Source organism: Polypterus senegalus, chromosome 7 (genome assembly GCF_016835505.1).
Source record: "Polypterus senegalus isolate Bchr_013 chromosome 7, ASM1683550v1, whole genome shotgun sequence".
NCBI classification, from domain to species: domain Eukaryota; kingdom Metazoa; phylum Chordata; class Cladistia; order Polypteriformes; family Polypteridae; genus Polypterus; species Polypterus senegalus.
The window spans coordinates 34,921,095-34,944,821 of NC_053160.1; the positions used below are offsets into that span (position 1 = coordinate 34,921,095).

General features: G+C 40.4%; 2 protein-coding genes across 3 annotated transcripts in view; both read right to left on the bottom strand.

Moving 5' to 3' along the window:
• Positions 1–8,060: 8,060 nt before the first annotated feature.
• On the bottom strand, positions 8,061–16,656 carry LOC120532459 (cocaine- and amphetamine-regulated transcript protein-like). Its single transcript, XM_039758473.1, has 3 exons — positions 15,900–16,656; positions 12,946–13,029; positions 8,061–8,457 (listed from the first exon to the last, which is right to left on the bottom strand). The coding sequence occupies exons 1-3, from the start codon at positions 16,035–16,037 to the stop codon at positions 8,350–8,352; spliced, it is 330 nt and encodes a 109-aa protein (XP_039614407.1). The 5' UTR covers positions 16,038–16,656; the 3' UTR covers positions 8,061–8,349.
• Positions 16,657–16,742: 86 nt separating this feature from the next.
• mccc2 (methylcrotonoyl-CoA carboxylase 2 (beta)) overlaps positions 16,743–23,727 on the bottom strand; it is a 71,713-nt gene continuing 64,728 nt past the window's right edge. Inside the window, exons 17-19 of one of the 2 annotated variants that reach the window (XR_005634298.1) lie at positions 22,831–22,958; positions 18,200–18,269; positions 16,743–17,563 (exon numbers count right to left, since the gene is read on the bottom strand). Coding sequence is in view for 1 of the 2 variants with exons in the window: in XM_039758472.1 (XP_039614406.1) it covers positions 22,841–22,958 (118 nt within the window). In the remaining variant the exon portion in view is untranslated. Of the gene's footprint in view, positions 18,270–22,830; positions 22,959–23,727 lie in introns of both variants that reach the window. The other variant, XM_039758472.1, reaches the window with a different exon arrangement.

The following is a 23,727-nucleotide window of genomic DNA, read 5'->3' on the forward strand; positions in this document are numbered from 1 at the left end:
TTGTTGGGGACCCAATTGGCTGGACCAGGCCAAGGGGTCACCCATGTAACACCTGGCTGCGGCAGATAGAGGGTCATTTCTGGAGGGTGGGACTGGACCACGTGTCTGCCTTATGTCTGCCAAGAACCCAAACAATGCATAGCGAAGCTTCTGTAACATTTGATTGTGTGGTGGTCGCTTTCGTCATCAGCGATGAACTCGCTACCAAAGACGACTTAAGGGTGTCGATCTTATGCGAACGGAGCTGTGACTTTGGTGGATAATTTGCATTGTAATACTCGGCGTGTTTCATCTCAAAATGTCGTTTTACATTGCCGCTTTTAATCATGCTTACCGTTTCCTGGCAAATAATGCACATGGGCATTATTTACAGAGTAAATAATAAAACAACAATAATTTTGGTGTTTTTATATTCGGACTTTTGACTTACGCAGAAGACAGTCGCGGTCCGCCAAAAACATCTTGGCAGTCCGGATTGTGGACCGCGGTCCACCATTTGAGTACCCCTGCCTTACCTTGTGTTCACCCTAGCAGAAACTTTGGACCCAGTCATCCACACAGTCAGTGCCCGTGCTCCCTGTCAAACCAAACAACAAAGTATGGTGTATGTCAGAACACTGCATTTCATGTCCTTCAACAGAGTTGATCCACCACTAGGTTCTCTCTGAGCTCAATCTAAAAGCAGAGTGAGGATCCAGCGCAGTGACATCAGGGTGTTTATCATTTACTGTTTGTGTTCCATATCTTTAAACGTGCAGCCAATGCTTGTGTTTTGTGGATGGAACCCCAGAAGGGAGGACCACCCTAATGTCACCACTGCTTGCTCATCCCCATGTCTGTATGTTGAGGTCAGAGAAAAGAACACAGCAGTGGAGCATTGATTGTTGTATCAGTTTTGTAAGAATTGCATTTTTATTTCTTATTTCTGGTTACTTGTGTTTGTTGGCATGCTTTGGATTTGTTTGTTGGGATGTGTTCACCTCAAAATCACCTTTCAGGAAAATCATTTTTATAATTTTTGTGCATGTTTTTTTTTCTTTTTCCTGATTCTTGTTAGTAAATTCTCAATTTATAAAGATTCCTGTTTAGACTGTCTCTACAGGCCAGAGTTTTATGTGTTTCTCTCCCTTGTACAATATGTGTGGACTTTAATTGCATTTTCCTCTTTCACAGCTAGCTCCCAATGTTGGGCCTGCATTAGCCAAAGCTTGCTGGTAGTAGTTGGGTGCTGTCTTGGGTAAGGCCATATCAGGCCAGGCTGTTGAAGGTCCTTACCTGTTTCTTTTTTAGTATTTTAGGAGACTTTATACCCTTTTTGTCAGGTCTAATAATCCAAATCATAATAAAGCAAACAGTTTTACATTTTCCCTCTCCCTTGAAGGGTATTTTTGCAGATGTGGTACATTTAAAGTATATTTTTAAACATTAAAAGCCTAAGCCTCTCTTTGGGCCTGTGCAGGCCTTCAAGCCTGCCTGTTGATAGATAGATAGATAGATAGATAGATAGATAGATAGATAGATAGATAGATAGATAGATAGATAGATAGATAGATAGATACTTTATTAATCCTAAGGGGAAATTCACATAATCCAGCAGCAGTATACTGATACAAAGAAACAATATTAAATTAAATAGTAATAAAATGAAAAATGAAAAAATAAAATAAAATTAATGTTAGCATTTACTCCCGGGTGGAATTGAAGAGTCGCATAGTGTGGGGGAGGAACGATCTCCTCAGTCTGTCAGTGGAGCAGGACGGTGACAAAAATCTGTCACTGAAGCTACTCCTCTGTCTGGAGATGACACTGTTCAGTGGATGCAGTGGATTCTTCATGATTGACAGTAGTTTGCTTAATGCCTGTCACTCTGCCACAGATGTTAAACTGTCCAACTTTACTCCTACAATACAGCCTGCCTTCTTAACAAGTTTGTCCAGGCGTGAGGCGTCTTTCATCTTTATGCTGCCACCCCAGCACACCACCAGAAGAGGGCACTCGCCACAACCATCTGGTAGAACATCTGCAGCATCTTACTGCAGATGTTGAAGGATGCCAACCTTTTCAGAAAGTATAGTCTGCTCTGACCTTTCTTACATAGAGCATCAGTATTGGCAGTCCAGACCAATTTGTCATCCAGCTGCACTCCCAGATATTTATAGGTCTGCACCCTCTGCACACAGTCACTCTGATGATCACAGGGTCCATGAGGGGCCTAGGCCTCCTAAAATCCACCACCAGCTCCTTGGTCTTGCTGGTGTTAAGGTGTAAGTGGTTTGAGTCGCACCATTTAACAAAGTCTTTGATTAACTTTCTGTACTCCTCCTCCTGCCCACTCCTGATGCAGCCCACAATAGCAGTGTCATCAGCGAACTTTTGCACATGGCAGGACTCCGAGTCATATTGGAAGTCTGATGTATATAGATTGAACAGGACCGGAGAAAGTACAGTCCCTCTGGCGCCCTGTATTGCTGCACACAATGTCAGACCTGCAGTTCCCAAGACGCACATATTGAGGTCTGTCTGTAAGATAGTCCACAATCCATGCCACCAGGTGTGAGTCTACTCCCATCTCAGTCAGCTTGTCTCTAAGGAGCAGAGGTTGGATGGTGTTGAAGGCGCTAGAGAAGTCCAAAACATAATTCTTACAGCACCACTGCCTCTGTCCAGGTGGGAGAGGGATCGGTGTAGCATATAGATGATGGCATCCTCCGCTCCCACCTTCTCCTGGTATGTGAACTGCAGAGGGTCGAGGCGTGGCGGACCTGTGTCCTCAGGTGGTGAAGCAGCAGCCGCTCCATGGTCTTCATCAGATGTGACGTCAGAGCAACAGGCCGGAAGTCATTCAGCTCACTAGGATGTGATACCTTTGGGACTGAGGTGATACAAGATGTTTTCCAAAGCCTTGGGACTCTCCCCTGTTCCAGGCTCAGGTTGAAGATGCACTGTAGAGGACTCCCCAGTTCCAACGCACAGGCCTTCAGCAGTCGTGGCGATACACCATCTGGACCCGCTGCTTTGCTGGCACGAAGTCTTTTCAGCTCTCTGCTCACATGGGCTGCTGTAATTGTGGGTGGGGATGTCTCACCTATGCTGGTATCAGCAGAAGGATGGTTGGAGGATGCAGTACTCGAGGTGAGAGTGGGTTAGGGCGATCAAACCTATTAAAGAAGTTGTTCATTTGGTTTGCTCTCTCCACATCTGTCTCAATGGTGGCGCCCCGCTTCGAGCTGCAGCCAGTGATAATCTTCATCCCATCCCACACTTCCTTCATGCTGTTATTCTGCAACTTCTGCTCCAGCTTTCTCCTGTACTGCTCTTTCGCTGCCCTGAGCTGGACTCATGCTGATCACCATCTTTAAAAGCCCTTTTCTTCTGGTTCAAAAGGCCCTTGATGTCACTTGTAACCCATGGCTTGTTGTTAGCATAGCAGCGTACTGTTCTTACTGGAACTACAATGTCCATACAGAAGTTGATGTAATCAGTTGTGCATTCAACAGCCTCTTCAATGTTCTCACTATGTGACCCCAGCAGGATATCCCAGTCTGTAGTTCCAAAGCAGGCTCAGAGCCTGCTCTGCCTCAGGGGACCACTTCCTGAATGATCGTGTGGTTGTAGGTAGCGCCTTCACTCTTGGTTTGTAGTGAGGCTGAAGCAGAACCAGGTTATGATCTGCTTTCCCAAGCGCAGGCAGCGGGGTGGCGCTGTATGCGTCTTTAACGTTTTGTATAGGGTGCGGCTGTCTGGGATGGAGCAGACTATGGAGGTACTGGTACTGGCTTTTTGATATCTCTGCCAATCAGCAGCTACCCTCTACAACACACGTCACTATGATCTCTCTCTCAAAAACATCAAACGTTACTCCATAACAATCTCTAGATGATAATGTCTGTTGAACAAACTAGCTAAGCGGAGGCACGGTAAACTCCAACATTTGGTGAGAGGTAGAGCGACTCATATGGAAGCTGGCACGTAAATGAGGAGGGACCCACCCCTTGGTCTGCTGAGTGTCTATCAGATTTGTGCAAATAAATCGGTACCGCAAGCGAACTATGATACTTAGTGCGATAAGAGAAGTCGCAAAATCAGCCAGAATGTTCAAACAAATTATAGAAGAAAGCCGATCTGAATCTGTTAAGTAGTTCTCTCATGAAAAGTGGACAGACAGACAGAGATTGGATTTTATATATATACTGTAGATATACTAGCTGTTCCCCACAGCTCCACCTGCATAGTAGTGAAACAGGACAAACTTTAAAAATCAATAAACAAAAAGGTATTGCTAGCTAAGCAAAGACAAGTTATGCTCCAAAACGCAAAGGTAGACCGACTCTCCACTCATGACGCCACGCTTCCCTCTCCCCTCAGCCCACAGCCTCTTTCTCAGATTAGCATGAACATATCACTCCGGCAAACAAACTATAATTCTTAGCATGATGAAAGAAGTCGCAAAATCATCCGGAATGTTCAAGCAAATTATAGAAAAAAAAACATGATCTAAATCCGTTAAGTAGTTCGCTCGTTCGCTAGCTAAATGGATGGAAAATACGCTCCGAGGCTGGTGTGTGAGTGAGGAGAGCCCAGGCAGATCTTTCTGTTTTGAGTCTGGGCTCCTTTTCCTGTACCTTAAATTATTCCAAGTCAAAGTGACCCATAATATCATCTTTGTATAAAACTCTACAGATTTCCTCCTGAACTTTAGGGTGACCACACTTTGCATATAAGAATATGGCCCAACAGGATGAAAAGTCAAGCAATATGAGGGAGAAAAATTGACAGGTACCCTTATTTTAGACAACTCAAAAATGGAAATGGTTCAAATTGACCCGTAACATTATAGGAGGACTAATAATAAATACAGTACATTAAATATTATGCCTCAGCTGTGCAGTTAAATTTTAAATGTTATTCTGCTGCCCTCTAGTGTCAGTTGACCATTTTGAAAAAAAGCAAATTCATCAGTCCTTTATGCAAGCTGGCTTATTTAACCTCAGGACACGGGGAACCTAAGCAGAATGTTTCAATCGGGTAAAATCAAAACCTGTGGAAGAAGACACACGTAAGTCTGGTCACTCCAGAGCTCTGCTTTACATGGTTAGTAAGCTGGGTGTCCTATTCCTGTCTTTGAGAATTCCACATGTTCTCCATAGCTGAAATACAGAATTGTGAAAATTGCTGCTTTCTCCAGATTTGAAATATGGACTAGGTATAAATAAAATATAAAGTAAAATAGATGTAATATTAATAAAAATACTAGAAATTACATAATCTTTATATTAGTCACATTCTGTTATGTAACAAGACCTTTACAAAGGCTTTGTTTGGTGTTAACACTTGATAAGCATCAGTAAAGTGGAATATTAAGAGCTTGGCATAGACTGCTAAAGTTGCTGGTCAATATGAGAGCTTCATTTGGTCTTATTAAGCTCAATTATCTATCTGCTCTATGACGCTTATTTCCCATGTGGACAAGTAAAGTGGTATCTGCCTATCAGTCCCAAGCCCATTAACTCCGAGTTGGTACAGTCCACACCTACCACACTCACATCCGCTCATATGAGGCAGTTTTACAGCCACAAGTCACCCAAATCTAACATGAGCAGGGAAAGTGAGGTATAAGGAGAAAAAAACAACATGGACAAAGGGAGAAGATGTAACGTCCATGCAGCCAGTGGTCCAAACTGGGAGCTCAGTTGGAGTAGTAGCGCTTCACACTGAGCCACCATGCCACACTGTTCATTATAGCACTACTCAAAGGGACTCCAGTGACAAGTGATTAGTGCTGCCATCTCACAGTCCCAGAGTCCTGGCTTTGAATCCCAGCCTGGTCATCATTATCTCTGTGGGGTTTACATGTTCTATTAATACCCACATGGGCAGTGAAATTCTAACGTGCATGTGCTAATTACTAATCAGCATGGAACATGTTACCCCTCTCCATCTTATTAGGTGAAGTAGCGACTTTAAACTGGCTTCTCACGAGTGTGCGCAGGTGGGTGTGGGTGTGTAAATGTGCTCTGCAATGGATTAGCACTTTCTCTAGGGTTGGCTAAAGCCTGGTAGAGCCAGAAAGCTCTCCAGCCCCCAAGTTTCTAAACAAGTCAGACAATTTCCTAGAGCAACTTGAAGATGATTTCCTGGAATCTACCTGCTTTTATGACTACCAGGTCATGGTAGCCTGATGTAAGATGAACAGATATTAATATAGATGACTCAGTGCTAAAAGGCTATGGAAATGGCATGGAGTTCAACAATTACTGTAGTGGGCGGAGTGGTGCTGCTCTGAGGTAGGGATTTGCACTGGTAATGAGAAGGTTGCCGGTTCAAATCTCGTAAATGCCAGAAGTGACTCTGTTGGGCCCTTGAGTAAGGCCATTAACCTGCAATTGCTTCGTCCTGGGTATGACGTTAATCAGCATCTCTGCATGTAGGCCCTCCAATTTACAGAGAAAAACCTGGGGGTTGGTGGCAGGATTGGCACTCTAGCTGCCATAAAAAAACCTCACACTGTTCCTTTCCATCTGAACTAGTGTGGTGCTGAGGTATCACCCATCGCATGGCCAAACTCAGGTCTTAATCTGGGATCCTGAGTTGGTTTGTCATGTGGTGGGTGAGGCAATGTGCTGTATCAGTGCATCCTCCCAACCTCTCCTCTCTCTGAAGCTTGAGAGCTTTAATTAAGAAGTGCAGATGTTTGTTCAAAAGTAAAATGCAGAGGCTGAAATCATGGAGCTATCTACCTGCAAAGCCGATGAGGCATTAATAGGCCTTCATTAATGGTAGTCTGTCTCTATCTCCATTATTGTTAGTTCATCAACTTGGCAATGGTAGCTCCCACACTACTGCTTTCTTCCCCATGGAACTCTCTTGGAAATTTCAAGATGCAGCCCCGGAGTGGAAGAGGTCCATTTCAGTGCCCTCAGGATCGCATCTCTACTGTTTGTGGATGATGTGGTCCTGCTGGCTTCATTTGGCTGAGGCCTTAGACATACACCGGGGCGGTTTGCAACCAAGTATGAAATGGCTGGAATGAGGATCGGCACCTCCAAGTCCAAGGTCATGGTTCTCAGCTGGAAAAGGCATGCTGATGTTGTACCAGTTAGTCATTGTGAAAAGGGAAACTCGATTTACTTGTCATTCCACCTCCTCTCACATATGGTAGTGAGCTTTGGCTAGTGACTCAAAGAACTAAATTTTAGATATAAGCTGCAGAAATGAGTTTCCATCACATGGTGTCTGGGCTCCGCCTGAGAAGTTTAGACATTTGGGAAGAGCTCAAAGTAGAGTCACTGCTCCTCTGCATTATTGAAAGGAACCAGTTGAGGTGGTTCACACATCTGAATAGGATACCTCCTTGAGGAGGTATTGTAGACATGCTCAACTTAGAGGAGACCTTGGGGCAAACCCAGCCCACGCTGGAGAGCTTACATCTCTAAGCTGGCCTGGGAACGCCTCAGTATCGCCCCAGGGGAGTTGGAGGAGGCGGTGGGGATAAGGAACATCTGGGCATCATTGCTTAGACTGCTGATCCCGCTACTTGGATCCAAGTAAGTGACAGAAAATGGATAGATGGATGGAAATCCCCTGGATGAGCAATTTTAAAGAATTGGATGAATGAAGAGATGGAGATATGAATCATGTCTCTCATTCACTTGCCAAAAAAAAATAATGTAAAAATGACACATGGAAAGCATTTTACAAATGATTTTGCCTCTTATTATGTAGCTTTATTATTTTACAAGCATACAATGGAGAATTACAGTACTTTAATTAGCAAATCCAAGCCATGAAGAAGAAGAACTGGCAGATAAGTAAACATGCTGAAAACATTGTTATATTTGAAATGTTCCTGTAAATCAAACGTTTTCTTGAGGTGCAAGAGATGGAGGGAGATAAAGTAGTCTGTAAAATATGACAGCGTTTGCTATGGCTTTTAATAGAGGACTAAAACTTCTTGTCAGTAAACTTATTTATTGGCTTCATTACTGGATATATACAAAAATATGAATCCATCCATCCATTATCCAACCCGCTATATCCTAACTACAGGGTCACGGGGTCTGCTGGAGCCAATCGCAGTCACCACAGGGCGCGCACACACACACACAACACTAAGCACAAATTTAGAAACGCCAATGCATACAAAAATATGCCTTCAAAATAAACTTATTTAACTGATTTTGTTTCCCTCATTCAACACATGACAGACACTGTGACGGTCACAACGAAGTACATTCTCGATCCTTTGACTTAGTCCTTTGTCTTCAGTCAGCATCACTTTTTTCTTGAACGTTTTTGAAGGTTATGACAGACAGGTGCAGATTTGTTGAAGGTCGTTTGCTGTTTGGCTTTTCACAGACACTTGAGGAGGAAGGAATTACAGGAGGTTCCTCTGGGACAGTCGCAGAGCTTCCCAATCCGGGCGCCTTTTCTCACGGCACACTGGTCCCCCGCATCACACTGAAGATCCGCAAAATAAAAAAGAGAAAGACAACTAGGGTCAAAGACACGGATAATGCACTCTGACCGACATCTACGGTATATTGCTTCTGATTTAAAATCTTTAGCTTCTTTTGGAAAGTATCAGCCAACGATTTTGACTGTAATTGACTGGAGCAGATACACGGGTGAGAGGCCCGCATACATTTATGGTGTCACACTCAGTGCAATCAGGTTTGCCAGGTCTAGAGGGGAAAAAAAATGACATGGGAGGATTTCTTAAACATAAAGGAAGTTTTAATGTGAATTACCTTTCTATGGAAGTGGGTTTTAGGGCCCTCCAAGTTTTCTCAAGCGCTCAATGTAAGTCTTATCCAGCAAAAACCAACGTTCTGGACATTGTAATAGCCTGCCGTCATTGCTCCGCCCACTCATCTCGAGGTGATATATTATTGGTTAGGCGTCGGAAGGCGCGAACTGGGACGAAGGATGGGGGAGTGCAGGTGGAGTGCAGGTGGAGAGCAGGTGGAACAGTGTTGACAGATGGGCCACCAACACTGCAGGTATTCTTATCCTTAACATGATAGAGTATAAAAAAATACCATTTGTGACGATAACTCCCAGAGCATCAAAAGACAGGAGGGGGGTCAGCAGTAAAGGCTTATCAAAACAGTGTCATTTTTATTTAAATGACTGCTTTTGGTTTTCTAAAACTATTTGGTGTTAATTTTGGATCAGTACAATCTAGAGTTGTTAAATTGCAAATGTAAAGCATCTGTTCATTGCCATTATATTGTAGTGATCCAGGAGTGCGGGGAAAAAGAAGCACTGTGCGCAACGTTGCTTCTGACTGAGAAGATTCGCTGGTTTCTCCTGCGGGCCACCAGACAGACCCGTTACTTCCTTCTTTAGCCGCTCCTCAACGGCGCTCTGCTGTTTTGCGGCTGCACACGTTGCCGGCTGCACTTTGCAAACCGTTTGCCATATTTTCCCGGGCTCTGTGGTTTGAACCAATGCAGGGTCCAAACCGGAGGCTCGCTGGCGGCCACGAGGCCAGTCCGATGGATATTACACGTATGTATTAAGGGTTGCAGGTGAGGTGGAATCCCCTCCATACCCACAATTTAGAGGGAAATCTAAACACACCTTCACATATTCCCCACATCCCAATGCCTGATGACACCAACATACAGAACATTGCTCCGCCCACTCATTGCAACGCTCACGTATAATTGGTAAGGCGTCGGATTGATGTGGGATTGACGGGTCATTTGACATGACTGTCCCGCCACGAGCAGGGTTGCCAGATGTTGCGGTTTGTCGCCAAATAAAGCTATTTTTGAAAGCGTTGGCGCCGTTCAGTACCACCGGTCTCACAGAGTACTTAAATACCAAGGTGGCCCGCTGCATAACGAATAATGAATCGATGGTATCAAAAGTCCAAGGCATAACTCCGTTTATACCTCCCTCAAAAGTCGAAGGGGTTTTCTCCTCAGAGCTCATTTTGAGCGGACATTGTGTATTACCAGTTTACACAGAGCATACGTCTTTCATTGGGCTCTTTCACAGCGCCATTACGCGGGTTTTAGCAGTCCTTGGCTGGGACATTTATGCAGAGCATGACAACTACTTACTATACTTACTATGTTTATTTTTTAAAAACTTTATTAACCAGAGTCAGAGTTCTGTTGAGCTCTGAAGACGTGGAAATGCAAATCTATTAGCTTGCAAAGTTGTCAACTTGGATTTACAAGATTCAAATTGTATCTTTTGTGTACATTTCAGCACAACAGTCACCGTGCGTAATGGCAACTCCCAAAGCATCAAGCTACAGGCAGAGAGTCCACAATAAATGGAGTACAGGCAGTGTCTTTATGATTTAAACGATTACCTTTGCTTCTTTTTGTGGCATGTAAATAGATAGATAGATAGATAGATAGATAGATAGATAGATAGATAGATAGATAGATAGATAGATAGATAGATAGATAGATAGATAGATGTTCCTGATTGTCAGCATATTTTACTTAGAAGTGACAAAAACCTTTCTTTCGTGCTCTGAAACAGCGTTTATTAAACATGTAAATTACCAAACAATAATTAGAAATTTCGTTTTTAGAGAAGGTGGGTCTCAAAATGGAGAGAAATTACTTTGAGCAGAATGGTGGGGGGTTTGAGTGACGTACCCGGCAACGTACTTTCCGAGTCTGCAGCCAGACTCAAACAGGACAGATTGACTTTCCTTTTCAGATTTTTCTGCGTTCTGAAACAGAAACGACGAAAGGGGACAGAAATAAAGATTTAAAAAAAGGAAGAAATTCTTAGAAGCGCATGTTTGGAATTAGCACTGGTAAATTATATTTCTACAATAATATGATTTCAATCATTTTCTTGGCAAGACGGGATGTGTGTCAGGATTTTTTGCCACATTTTTCTACTAAGACTCGCCCATGGGCTTTTTATGTAGTTTTAAAAGACTTTAACTTATTAAAAAATAAAAAAAACAAATCCCGAACCGTGTGGTCCATTTGTGACCGCTTCTTTGGTCCGATCCACTTAACATTGAATTGAACGTGAGGACCCAAAACCCCCCCATATAAGCGGCTCGATGCGTCTTCTCACATTGAAAGCAAACCAAAAGGTCTGCAGTGAGTTCCCAAAACATATATTTGTTAAATCCACCGAAAGTTAGTTTTATTTGACTGTATACAGAAATAATACATGTTGATATTAAAACAGATAAATTAAATGTACTTCAGAAATAACTGTTAAAAGACGAAGTCTGAAAGAAATACTGCAAACTAAAATTAAATGATAAAAGCAACGTAGAACTTTCAAGCGACAAACCCGGTGCTATACGTATGAATCACAATATTAAACAAGATCGTATAATTTTGTAAATAATTTGAGAAACGGAGACACTGGGGGGGGGAAAGGAAATGACAATCGTACAAGTTACGGCCAGGCCGTGCTGCAAATGGACTTTATGCTTATCATGTATTTTTGCTGCACACGTTTAAAAACCTATAGAATAACACGTTTGTTCATTTCCCACCTGTTTGTGCCCCTACAATTGTAATGGAGATAAGAACAAATCAGAAAATCACAATTATGAAATGTTGCAAACTCCGGAAGGGACTATTTGATGGGTACCCCCAATGTGGCAGAACACCTGCGCTGAGCTTCGACGTCTTAGGTAAGAAGCCCGAGCGGCGCGCCCTTCACATCACCGCTGGGCTCACCGACGTGCGCACGCGCACTAATGACTTTGTGTCTATTGGACCCCATGCGAAATGCGACTGGCAACCGTCTTAACAAGTCGAGGCAAATAAGAGCTCTGTCAGTGGAAGTGACTAATCCGGCTTGTGACGGCTAAGATGTTTCATGTTGCCAGAGGACTTGTTCCAGTTGACCCCACTAATGAGAACTCTGCAGGATTATCACACTAATGAGAATTAAAAGCTGCGCTGTATACGGCAACGGACAGCAGACGAGAGAGTTTATTGATTGGGCGGTGTCAGCTAACTGTAATGTTAAGTACAGGGGAATGAAGCAAGCACAGACGGAGCGGAGCCAGCTACCTGATTTGCAATGTTTGTGGGTATCCGTTGGTTCCAGTGCTTTAAAAGAAACGCTGACCAGGGAGCGAGCACTCCGCAGCGCTGATGATTTAGCCAAGAACACCACCATGGCGAGGACCGGTCGGCGGAGAGAGGAAAGCATGAGCAAGGTGGCCTCTCTGGACGGGTGGACGAAATTGAGAAGTCGTGGTTCTGGGGTACAGGACGGGAAGCTGCGAAAAGGCCGACAGTGCGTTCCTAAAAGTGATATTTCTAAAATGGCACTCTATTTGTGCCATTTGTGTGGTTCATCTTTGAACCCTTGCTTATCAAACAGCCATTTCATTCCGTGAGGGACTCTTTGCATGCAGAAAGAAAAGTAGTCCTGACAGGTCAAGAAAATGAAAATTTAGCTTGTTATTGTATGAAGCAAGAATGTTGGTAAAATCAGGAACCCTTTGGCGTTTCACAGATCTGTTATTATCCATTTATAGGGTCGGTTATATATCTAAATTAATGAAGGTTCTTTCTGAAACCTTCAAGTGAATGGTTCCTCGATGGCTTTGCTCTGAAGAACCACCTGTGTGTCTCGGGGCGGCGAGGGACTCAAGACCCCCAAATATTCACGTGCCGGAAGAAGAACAGGTGGCCACAAATTTGCAGGTGCTCAGCTGAGTGCGACACGTGAACAGGGGACAAGGCGACGTGGCCGGGTGCGGATTTGATGTTTTGGAGGCATTCCCAGTGGCCCCCAATACCGGGGTAGGGTGTTTGTGTGTTTGTTGGGGGTTCGGATGCTATGTTGGTTGGGGTCTGCTTAGACAAGCGGGTGAAGAAAATGGCATTTCCTTTATCCAAAACAAAAACAACGGTTAATGTGACAAAGTGACAAAACAAGCACACAGGGTTGTTAATGCATTCATCAGACAAAAAGAAAAAATCAGTTTACCATCGGTAGTTGGCCGATCTTTTTCTCGTAATAAGAAATTCGCTTGTTTTTCAGCTTTTCAAGAACCTCCTGGAGCGCATCAATCTGTAGAGTTAATGGAGAGTTGGACACCATTAAAAGATGAACATCACAAGACATTCCCTTCTGGTCAAGTTCAGCTCATGACAATAATGATGTGCTCACTGATATGATGAATTAATTTTCTTGCTGTGACCTATAGGGGAGGATGCATTTCTTTAATTTAATCCGCTTAACCTTGAAAGTAATTTTTTTTTTTAAATAGCACTGTACTGGGTCGTGTGGTTCCTCACAGAGCTACTGCTTGGCCAACAGTCATTTCATTCTAGGAAGAGTTATTTGCATATTTAATTGTTTTTTGAGGGTTTTGTAAAGGTCACGCACATATGAAGAAAACATAATTTATACAGATCAAGAAAACCTGAACTTGGTCCGTGTTACCACTGTATGCTGCAAGAGTTCTTTTAAAACCATGGCATATTGGTATTTCATGATCTGTTACAATTTATTTATGATTATTTATGGAGCTTGTTACAGATCTAAATAAATAAAAGGCTCGGCGTGGAAGCCTCATGTAGATGGTTATTTTCGGAAGAAAGATGGTTTCACAATGGCATCGTGTCGATGAACCACTTTGGAACCGTATATTTGTAAGCATCTACACGGTGTCAGGTATTTAGTTATCTCGGTACCAAATGGCTTGCGTTAGGAAATAACACTGCCTGACATAATAATGCATTATAGGAGAAGGAGGAGGAAAGGAGTATGCACTGCTATAACGCGTTGCTGCACCCACCACACGAAGAGCCACCTCGGGATCCCAAATTAGGACCCCAATGCAGCCGCGCAGCGGAGGACACCTCAGCACCACACTAGTCCGAATGGAATGCAGCAGTGTAAGGTTTTTTTGTTTGTTTGTTTTTTTACAGCTGCTGGAGTGCCAGTCCTGCCACCAGCCCCCAATTTTTCCTTGCAAGTTTAGGATTATAGGTTACAAAAAAAATCACAGGAATTGTTCCTGCCTAGCGCCCTACACTTGATGGAATGGGCTCCAGCTGCCCCACGACCCTGGTCAGGATAAAGCGAGTACAGAAAATGTATGGAAGGACACTTACTAACCCTTTTTTGGCATGTCCGGATAAAGTATTCAAGCAAACGTTAACCAAAGGAGTCATACTGGGATCTTACAAGCTAATATTTAAAATCCTTTAATATTACAAACAGGGTGCTAGTCGAAGGGTCAAGGAGGCAAGTGGAGCACAAAGCCCACTCGCACAGGGCTAAGGGTTTACAATAACTTGATATATGAATGGAGTGTCCTTAGGCATGCAGCGTCTGGGCCGCAATTTGAATTCAGATCTGAGGAGGTAAGAAGCAGAACTGACGCGGACACCACAGCAAAGTTAAAAATGAAGGAAACAAATTTTACTAAGACAAATAATTATACTGAGAAAAAAAGACACGCAGTAAAGCTTTCCGTTTTTTTTTTATTGAGCATTTCACAGAGAAGTTCATCACATGAGAAAACAAGAGAACAATAACCAATACAAGCGCTCTGGGCACATTAAAGACGATTCTCACGCACGGAATTCACAGACAGCGCACACTAACAAGGCGGCATCTCCTAACCGACATTTCCTGCACATACACGCACACTTACATTATTAAGGAGTTTCGGTGATGGCAAAATTAGTGGTCATGAATTATAAACACGCATTCTGCCGACGATTCTTTATAAAATAAATACTGACTTATGCCAAGGACGCTTCAGACCGAAACCTAACAGGCTGCAGCACCAATCGCTTCAGACAATATTAGAAAAATATTACAATCATAGTCAAAAGCCTCTTCAGAGGTATATGTTTCACAGAGGTCTGTGTAATTTTACATGATTGTAAGACAATTATTGTTGTGAATAACAAACAGGAGCTGACGGCAGTTCGGGGTCCATTATATCTGTGCTTTTAAAAGCATTTAGCAAGTTGCTTATAATCAGAGTTTCTCAATCTATTGGTCGCCAGCTTAAGCTAAAATAAGTAAATAAATAAATCATCAATCGCTTTAGTGTTTTAGAGGGCTACTAATTGTTAAAGGGTAATTTCGCTACTACTGGAAAACTGACACAAGTTACAATGCAGATGACAACCTGGTATAAACCGCCCCGCAAACTTCATTAAGAAGGCTAACGAACATGGACAAGTTCCTCAAATGCTCCGCAACATCACCTATTCCTAACTCTGCGTTGTCTGAGGTTTGGTCAAGAAGCTTTCAGATATAATTTGGGTAAAAAGCATGCTATTTACAGAACTAATTCATTTAGTTCTTAAAAATGAAAAAAGATAAAATCCTCAGCCTTTACAAAAAACATTCTACCGTCTTTCAAGCCGGCGGGTACTCGTTGTATCGTCTCATTGCTCATCGAATGGCTAAATATAAAAAAGCGCCCACAATCGTAGAACAGCTCATCTTGTCTTGGGCAATGGATGTGTGCACCAAAATTAAATTCGCCCACCCCGGATTTCTACGAACTTATAAAATCAGAGAAAACCAGGTTATGCATGAAAAAGACAAATTGACACCAAATATGATTTTAGTATTGAACACCTGTGCGTGGAGAGAATTTTGGATGTATAACGTTACTGTCATTTGTTAATGGATACCATCCAGGAGAAATGCTGGCTCGTTTACATTCATTAAAATTACCGCTAATCACCCCTGTTGTAAATCATACAGAATAACGAATGACTGATCACGGTTATGTTCTACAGCACTGATTTATTCCACTAAAATAAGCGTCTTTACTCATTTGTTTTTGAGGAAGAACTTTCGCTTACGGTTTTATTCCTCTTTAACCAACAGATACACTATACACACACATTATTAACTAAACAAAACAGCATTCCAAATTAAAAATGAGAAATACCCATTTCACATACCAGTTGCTTTTCATTAGACGAGTCGTCTTTGATGTAGTAGTCTGCAGACCGCGTGTCCAGTTCGACGTCCTGACAATTGGAGTTGATCATCAGGGCTGCACTGACCAAGGTGAGAAGGTAGATGTGGGTGCTGTCCATGGTGCTGAAGTCTCCTGTTGCGCTTGGGTCTTAACCACTGTGCCTCCGCTCCCTTTCTCGCGCCTTTTATATCGAACGGTTAAGATTGAACACTGTTTTTTTTGTGTGTGACGTCTTAAACTACTCACTCACCCCAAATTGCGTCTCCATCTGATTACAAAAGCCTGGAAATATCGACTGGAAGAAAGGTGTGATCCAGCATCAATAAGCGTGGGAGTGAGTGAGTGTCACGAACATTATAGCTCTTGCAGAACAGCACAGACTTCGACTGGCTTTTAATTATCCTTCCATCCTCCGACCATTTAATATATATTTGCATTTAGAAGATAACTTCTCATTAGATGTTGCCCTGGTATTCTGTTGATTACTGATTCTTCTGCCCTTACTGGAGTTAAACTGCTCCAATGCATAGAAAACGCAGTATTCAAAATGCCACAAAATGAACTGAAATCAAATATGAACTTTCCAAAAAATACTTCTTTTTTTTAACCAAATTTTTTTTTAACTCATAGCAGGCTGAAGTTCTAACCAAAGGATGAATAGTTCCATTTATGATAAATAACTGAATTCACATCAAACTCTGAAATGATTAAAACTTATTTTTTAAAGAAAGGGTTCCCAGTCCTGAAAATGTATATTGTGAAGATTTCCATAAGTGAAATCACTGAAAGCAGAGGATGAAGAAAAGTCCAGAAGACCACCAAATGAATTAGAATAAGACGCTTTTATTAAATTTAGTGAGATTAATTACTTAATGCTGCTGACATATTGCAATAACTCAAATGAAGTAAAATGTTTTGCTGCTGATTTTCATTTGTTCTTGGCATCTGATGCTTCTCATCTCAGTGTCCGGCGATAGCTGTCCAGCATTGATCGATTCTACCTGCCCAATTAGCTCTTTTGAATTGTGGCAATATCCTGGGAAAAACGTTTCACCATGTTCATCGCTGCTTACATCAAGATTACCAAGGAAGAAGTCCAAGTGTGAATCTTTAGTGACATGTAGCGTATTTCTATGCTTGAGGCATGTTGTCAATCAGATGAACATAGTCTGATTCACTGAAATTACCAAGAGAATTCTCAACAATATCTTCGAATGCCTTCCAAGTGATTTCCTCCAACCCCACCAGATCTTTGAACCAGTTGTCACTGATAACGGGTCCGATTTGTGGACCAACAAAAGTGCCTTCCTTAATCTTGGCATCAGTTATTTGTGGAAACATCTGTCTCAAGTATTGAAATCCTTCACCTTCCTTGTTCATCAGTTATATGAAATATTTAACCAGTCAAAGTTTTACATGAAGGGGAGGCAAAATATCTCTGTTGGGTTGACAAGTGGTTTATGTGACACACTTTTCTACGGCCAGTTCTTTTTAATGTAATGAGACTCTTTAGCACAGCTCCCCCACTCACATACATGGTATATCTGAGCTTCATTCCTACTAGTGGTGCCACTTCTTTTAGGTGTTCCAGCTGTAGTTGTATTGGATACTTACAATATGAGCGGAAATCACAAAAATAGGTGACTGCAATAAAAAGGTACATGATAGGAACATTTAAAGGTGATTTTTTGTGATCAGCAGGCCAAAATGTATAACAAAAATCCAAGTCTTCAGAAACCAAAATCTTCACTGTCCAGCGTTACTCTAACATAAATAATAATCACGTAAGCTTAAGAAGCAAACACACAAAGACTGACCATACTCTACAGAAATGCTGTGCAAAGTACTCTGAATAAAGTAGCTGCACAGCACAGTGTTTATAAATGTTTATAAAGTCATCTGTGAAATGCTAAAGGTCCATTATAAAATAGATGTTCACTACATTCTTTTTTTTAGCAGTATTTTAATAGTCACCTTAACCAGAGGCACCTGATTGTATCCATATTGTTTATTCCTAAAGGATCTTAAAGTTTTTGTGCTCTCTAATAAGATTTCAGATTTACGACGTGGCTATCAATGTAGACATCTGAACAAGCTCTTAAGGTTTTAATTGTGTGATTTATCTGTAAATGCAAAGTTTGTATAATTTAATAAAAATGGACTGTCTACCAGTTACACTTCATAATTCCCCATCTATAAAATACATTTAAGACCATTAAGGAAGCCCATTTAAACATAATGAAATCACTCAAGTAACCGAGAAGTAAATGGTTGTATTACCCATCTGCCACAAACTGACATACAAAATTGTTACAGCTTTTGATGGCTGATCTGGTACACATCTGAGGGTCTATAAAAAAAAAAAATAAGAAAGTGTTAACTTTTATATGTTTAGAATAATGAATTGCATGTACTCTATTCTCCCAAAACAAAGATGAAAATCTATCAAACTTTAATTTAATAACGAATGCACTCAACACGACTTTCTTATCTACAGTATGTTACAATTAAAAACTGCTATAGAATAGTCCAAACAGCACTTTCAAATAAATGTACTTTAATGATACCAACTTTTTTTATAATCTATTCTACTGTACAATAATATAAAATTAAGTGCATTAACTTATATTTATTATACACAAAACAATCTGATGGAAAAGAGTTTGACTGAGGAGGATGTGCAGGACAAAGCAGAATGGAGAAGTCTGATCAAACACATCAACTCCACACAGAAGTGGGAAAGGATGAACAGGAGGAAGAAGGAAGATGTACTGAGTAAAATGAACAGGAAATTAAACAGTGAACAACATCAGTAATATTTCATTGGAGACTAAACACAACGGGCCAAACAAAGTAAACAAGTTGCATAGATAGGTAGATTGGTACAAGGGTGGCTTAATGCCTCTGTGCGACCTCCATAGATCTACCATGGTGTGTGCTCATTTCTTTATTATCCATCATGTGTATCCAACATGGTAGGAACAACTGAGCTGTGATCCATCTTAACTTATAAATTTCTTTGCATGTCCAGTTAAATTAGTCATTAAGATAGAGAAATAGTATAGAACAGCTGTAAATCTGCCAGAGTAGGCCGTCTACAAAAACAGTGCGCGATGGTGCAAGAAGAGGAAACAATTTAGATACTGCAAAAATGCCTCATATATTCTGCTGTGCAACCAGACCTTAACATAGGTTCCTTTTGGTTTGCTAACATTTGCAAAGCATCAGTAAAGTGGTCATTCGCTTTTGTGCAAGGTGCCATATTGACATGAGGGTGCAATTAATTGTGAATGTGAAGGATTCAAAGGTCTTGTACTCAAATACGCAATATCAAGAGACACGTGTCTCAGTAAAGCCATTTCAGACCAACTCCAAAGCAAAGTTATTTAAGTTGGTCATATTGCAATAAACACTTCATTGACCCTTTGTGTTGTTAAGACCAAAAACGTGTTTGGTACTCTCTTGTTGCATAATAGTAAGAGAGTTACAGATGCATTTTGGCAGTACCTAAACTAATGTTTTCTGAACAAGACTAGTGAGGGAGGCCACCAATTGACCGACAGTAACTATGAAGGAGTTGCAAGTTACAGTGGCTAAGATTAGAAAGAGTGTGCATAAAACAACTTGCTCGTGTGCTTCACAAGTGGCAGCGTGATGGGAAAGTGGCAAAGAGAAAAAACGCACATGATATCTCAGCTAGAGTTTGTAGAAGTCACATGAGAGATTCTGAAGTCTGCTGGTAGAAGTTTCTATGGTTTGATGAGATGTTTAAACACTATACATTAGCAAAAACACCATTCCTACCACAAAGCATGGTAGTAAAAGCATCATCTTGTGAGGTAGTCTCTTTACAGCAGGCCCTGAAAGGCTTGTGAGGGCACAAGGAAATCCTGGAGCAAAATCGAATGCAGTCTACAAGAAACCTGTGCTTTAGAAGAGTTGTTTTTTGGTAAGGCAACCCCAAAGCTACACAAGAATGACTTAAAAACAGCAATGTTAATATCTTTGAGCAGCTGAGTCAGAGTCCAGATCTCAATCCAATGGTGAAATGAAAAAGGCTGTTCACTCAAAATTCCCATGCAAACTGTCAGAGCTTCGGCAGTTTTATAATGAAGAATAGAGATAAAGTACAGTGTCCAGATGTGCAAAGCTGATAGACAGAGACAGACCAGTGCACACAGATTCAAGGGTGTCATGGCTGACAAAGGTGCATCTACTCATTACAGATTTGCAACCAGGTATTTTGTGTTTACATTTGTAATTAATTTTACATTTTGCAGAGATCTGTTTCCAGTTTGACATTAAAGAGTCTTTTTCTGCTGGTCTGTATCAAAAATGCCAATTAAGTCCACTGTGATTCAATGTTGTATAACAATAAAATATGAATACTTCCAAAGGGGTGAATACTTTTTATAAGCACTGTATTTTCCTACTTTTTCTATTATTACTTACAGTTGTGCTTGAAAGTTTGTGAACCCTTTAGAATTTTCTTTATTTCTGCATAAATATGACCTAAAACATCATCAGATTTTCACTCAAGTCCAAAAAGTAGATAAAGAGAAACCAGTTAAACAAATGTGACAAAAATATTATACTTGGTCATTTATTTATTGAGGAAAATGATTGAATATTACATATTTGTGAATGGCAAAAGTATGAGAACCTTTGCTTTCAGTATCTGGTGTGAACCCCTCTTGTTTCCGGTAACTTTTGATCGTTCCTGCACACCGGCTTGGAGGAATTTTAGCTCATTCCTCCGTACAGAACAGCTTCAACTCTGGGATGTTGGTGGGTTTCCTCACATTAGCTGCTCACTTCAAGTCCTTCCACAACATTTCAATTGGATTAAGGTCAGGATTTTGACTTGGCCATTCCAAAACATTAACTTTATTCTTCTTTAACAATTCTTGGGTAGAATGACTTGTGTGCTTAGGGTCGTTGTCTTGCTGCATGACCCACCTTCTCTTGAGATTCAGTTCATGGACAGATGTCCTGACATTTTCCTTTAGAATTCTCTGATATAATTCAGAATTCATTGATCCATCAATGAAGGCAAGCCGTCCTGGCCCAGATACAGCAAAACAGACCCAAACCATGACACTACCACCACCATGTTTCACAGATGGGATAAGGTTCTTATGCTGGAATGCAGTGTTTTCCTTTCTCCAGACATAACGCTTTTCATTTAAACCAAAAAGTTCTATTTTGGTCTCATCCGTCCACAAAACATTCTTCCAATAGCCTTCTGGTTTGTCCACGTGATCTTTAGCAAACTGCAGACGAGCAGCAATGTTTTTTTTTTGGAGAGCAGTGGCTTTCTCCTTGCAACCCTGTCATGCACACCATTGTTGTTCAGTGTTCTCCTGATGGTGGACTCATGAACATGAACATTAGCCAATGTGAGAGAGGACTTCAGTTGCTTAGAAGTTACCCTGGGGTCCCTTGTGACTTCGCCGACTATTACACGCCTTGCTCTTGGAGTGATCTTTGTTGGTCGACCACTCCTGGGGAAGGTAACAATGGTCTTGAATTTCCTTCATTTGTACACAGTCTGTCTGACTGTGGATTGGTGGAGTCCAAACTCTTTAGAGATGGTTTTGTAACCTTTTCCAGCCTGATGAGCATCAACAACTCTTTTTGTGAGGTCCTCAGAAATCTCCTTTGTTCGTGCCATGATACACTTCCACAAACATGTGTTGTGAAGAGCAGACTTTGACAGATCCCTGTTCTTTAAATAACACAGGGTGCCCACTCACATCTGATTGTCATCCCATTGATTGAAAACACCTGACCCTGATTTCACCTTCAAACTAACTGCTAATCCTAGAGGTTCACATACTTTTTCCACTCACAAACATGTAATATTCGATCATTTTTCTCAATAAATAAATTACCAAGTACAATATTTTTGTCTGATTTGTTTAACTGGCTTCTCTTTATCATATTTATGCAGAAATACAGAAAATTCTAAAGGGTTCACAAACTTTAAAGCACAACTGTAAAAAAATGTAACAAATGCTTTTAAAGTAGTAGTAAATATAAGGTAAAGGCTCCACAGCAACCTATTCACAGACTTACTGAAACAGTTGTAATTACCTAAATTTACTGACTGGCAGCACAGCAGGACTTTGGCTATTTGATTTAACTCTTCTGCTCAGCTAAATGAGGTATAGTTTGACAGATTTAAATATGTATACAATGGCAAACTTAGTTAACTGCATTGACGTTTTACAGGGTGGTATATGCGTCACTTTAGAATGGCTTTATAATCATTTGCTAAGTCAGGCAACCACAAAAAAAAGTAAATTGAGAGAGGGGGAAAAAAGTGACTTTAAAATGAATAGATTAATATCTTGCACAATTTATTATTCATTGTTTGAATATACTCACATGTGGAAATAGAGCTTGATTTTAAAATTTTTGCTTGAATTAGCAAGTCCAAACAAACTAGTGTTTTAATGTTATGCTCTGCCCTTGATAAAAGATTTTTGCACCTATATTTCTTTCAGATTCAAAAATAGAGTTCAGGAAACAATCTTTGTGAAATATTATACTCCAAGTACATGAATAATAAAAGAATGTAAGTTTATTACTTCTGTAAGCATTAACATTTTACATGATTAAGATGAAAGGCATCTTCTTTTCTGTTATACTGTATTTTGTTTGCAAAATTCTTAGAAAGAAAAAAAGTTTTCATTAAAGTCCATTCACCTTTAGTACAATGGTAAACATATAAATAAAGTACAATATTGTATGTCACATAAAATATTATTACTAAATACTGTATTTTATAATGACAAGAACAGTCATTAAAAATGCACTAAATTATTTATTAAAAAAAGTTTTATTTTTTTACATCACTAGTGAAAGTCCAGATCTACAAAGTGCAAATATTCTGAAGCAGCACATACTGTAGAGGGGTTACATTCTGAAAACTCCAAAATGTGTTTCTTCTGTAGGAGCATTTAGAGCAGAACTAAGACTCAAACCCAGTACTAATCTGGTGTCTGCAGGATCAATAATTCCATCATCCCAAAGCCTATGAAGAAACAAAGAATAAATAAACAAAAAAAAAAAAAAAATTAAAGAAACTACAATAATTTCAGAAGTATAATAATGGCAAGAAAATTCCCATTACATTATGATCAAAGCAAAAATGACTAGCTTTATTCAAGAGATATCAAAAACAGCTTTAGAAAGACACTCTGGAAAAGACAAACAGCAAAAACTAATTATAAAAGGAGCTATGTCTATAAATACTTTATCATTGCACCATATATATTTAAGTCATAATTAAAAAACACTGGTAATAAGATTAATTGTATTTCAACTTAAATGGTAAAAGTAATACTTTCCACCACATAAGAAAAAAGAATGGGGTTTAGCTCCTGATGAATTCAGATACATTTTTAAAAACATAATGCCTAAGCAGCATCACATATTCAATAATAGCTTGAACAGATTTCTTTTATATTTTTATCCAAAGCATTTATCATGTCAAGTTTTATACAAAAAAATATGGAAAGTAAGTTTTCTTTGGTGTAATTTATGACATTGATTGGGGTTATCTGAACACCATTAATATATTAAGTGCATATTGGGAATAACTTAATTATCATATTTCAAAGAACAATAATAAATTGTTAACTGCTCTTTTAAGATGAAAATGAAAAAACAAAATTAATAGAATTTATGAATATTTCTTGATAGGAATAGAACCCACATTGTCAACAAAGCTACTTAAAAGGAAGTATTTTTTCCAGATCTCTCAATTAACAAGTTATTTTCCTTTTAAAATTAATGGCAAA

Bases quoted from the DNA above. Each gene is read 5' to 3' on its own strand.
- LOC120532459 (XM_039758473.1), bottom strand. From the start codon at position 16,037: ATGGACAGCACCCACATCTACCTTCTCACCTTGGTCAGTGCAGCCCTG. The intron at 13,030-15,899 runs GTATGTGAAATG...TTAACTCTACAG, and splicing joins CGTCTAATGAAAAGCAACTG to ATTGATGCGCTCCAGGAGGT. The intron at 8,458-12,945 runs GTAAACTGATTT...GCGGATCTTCAG, and splicing joins AGATCGGCCAACTACCGATG to TGTGATGCGGGGGACCAGTG.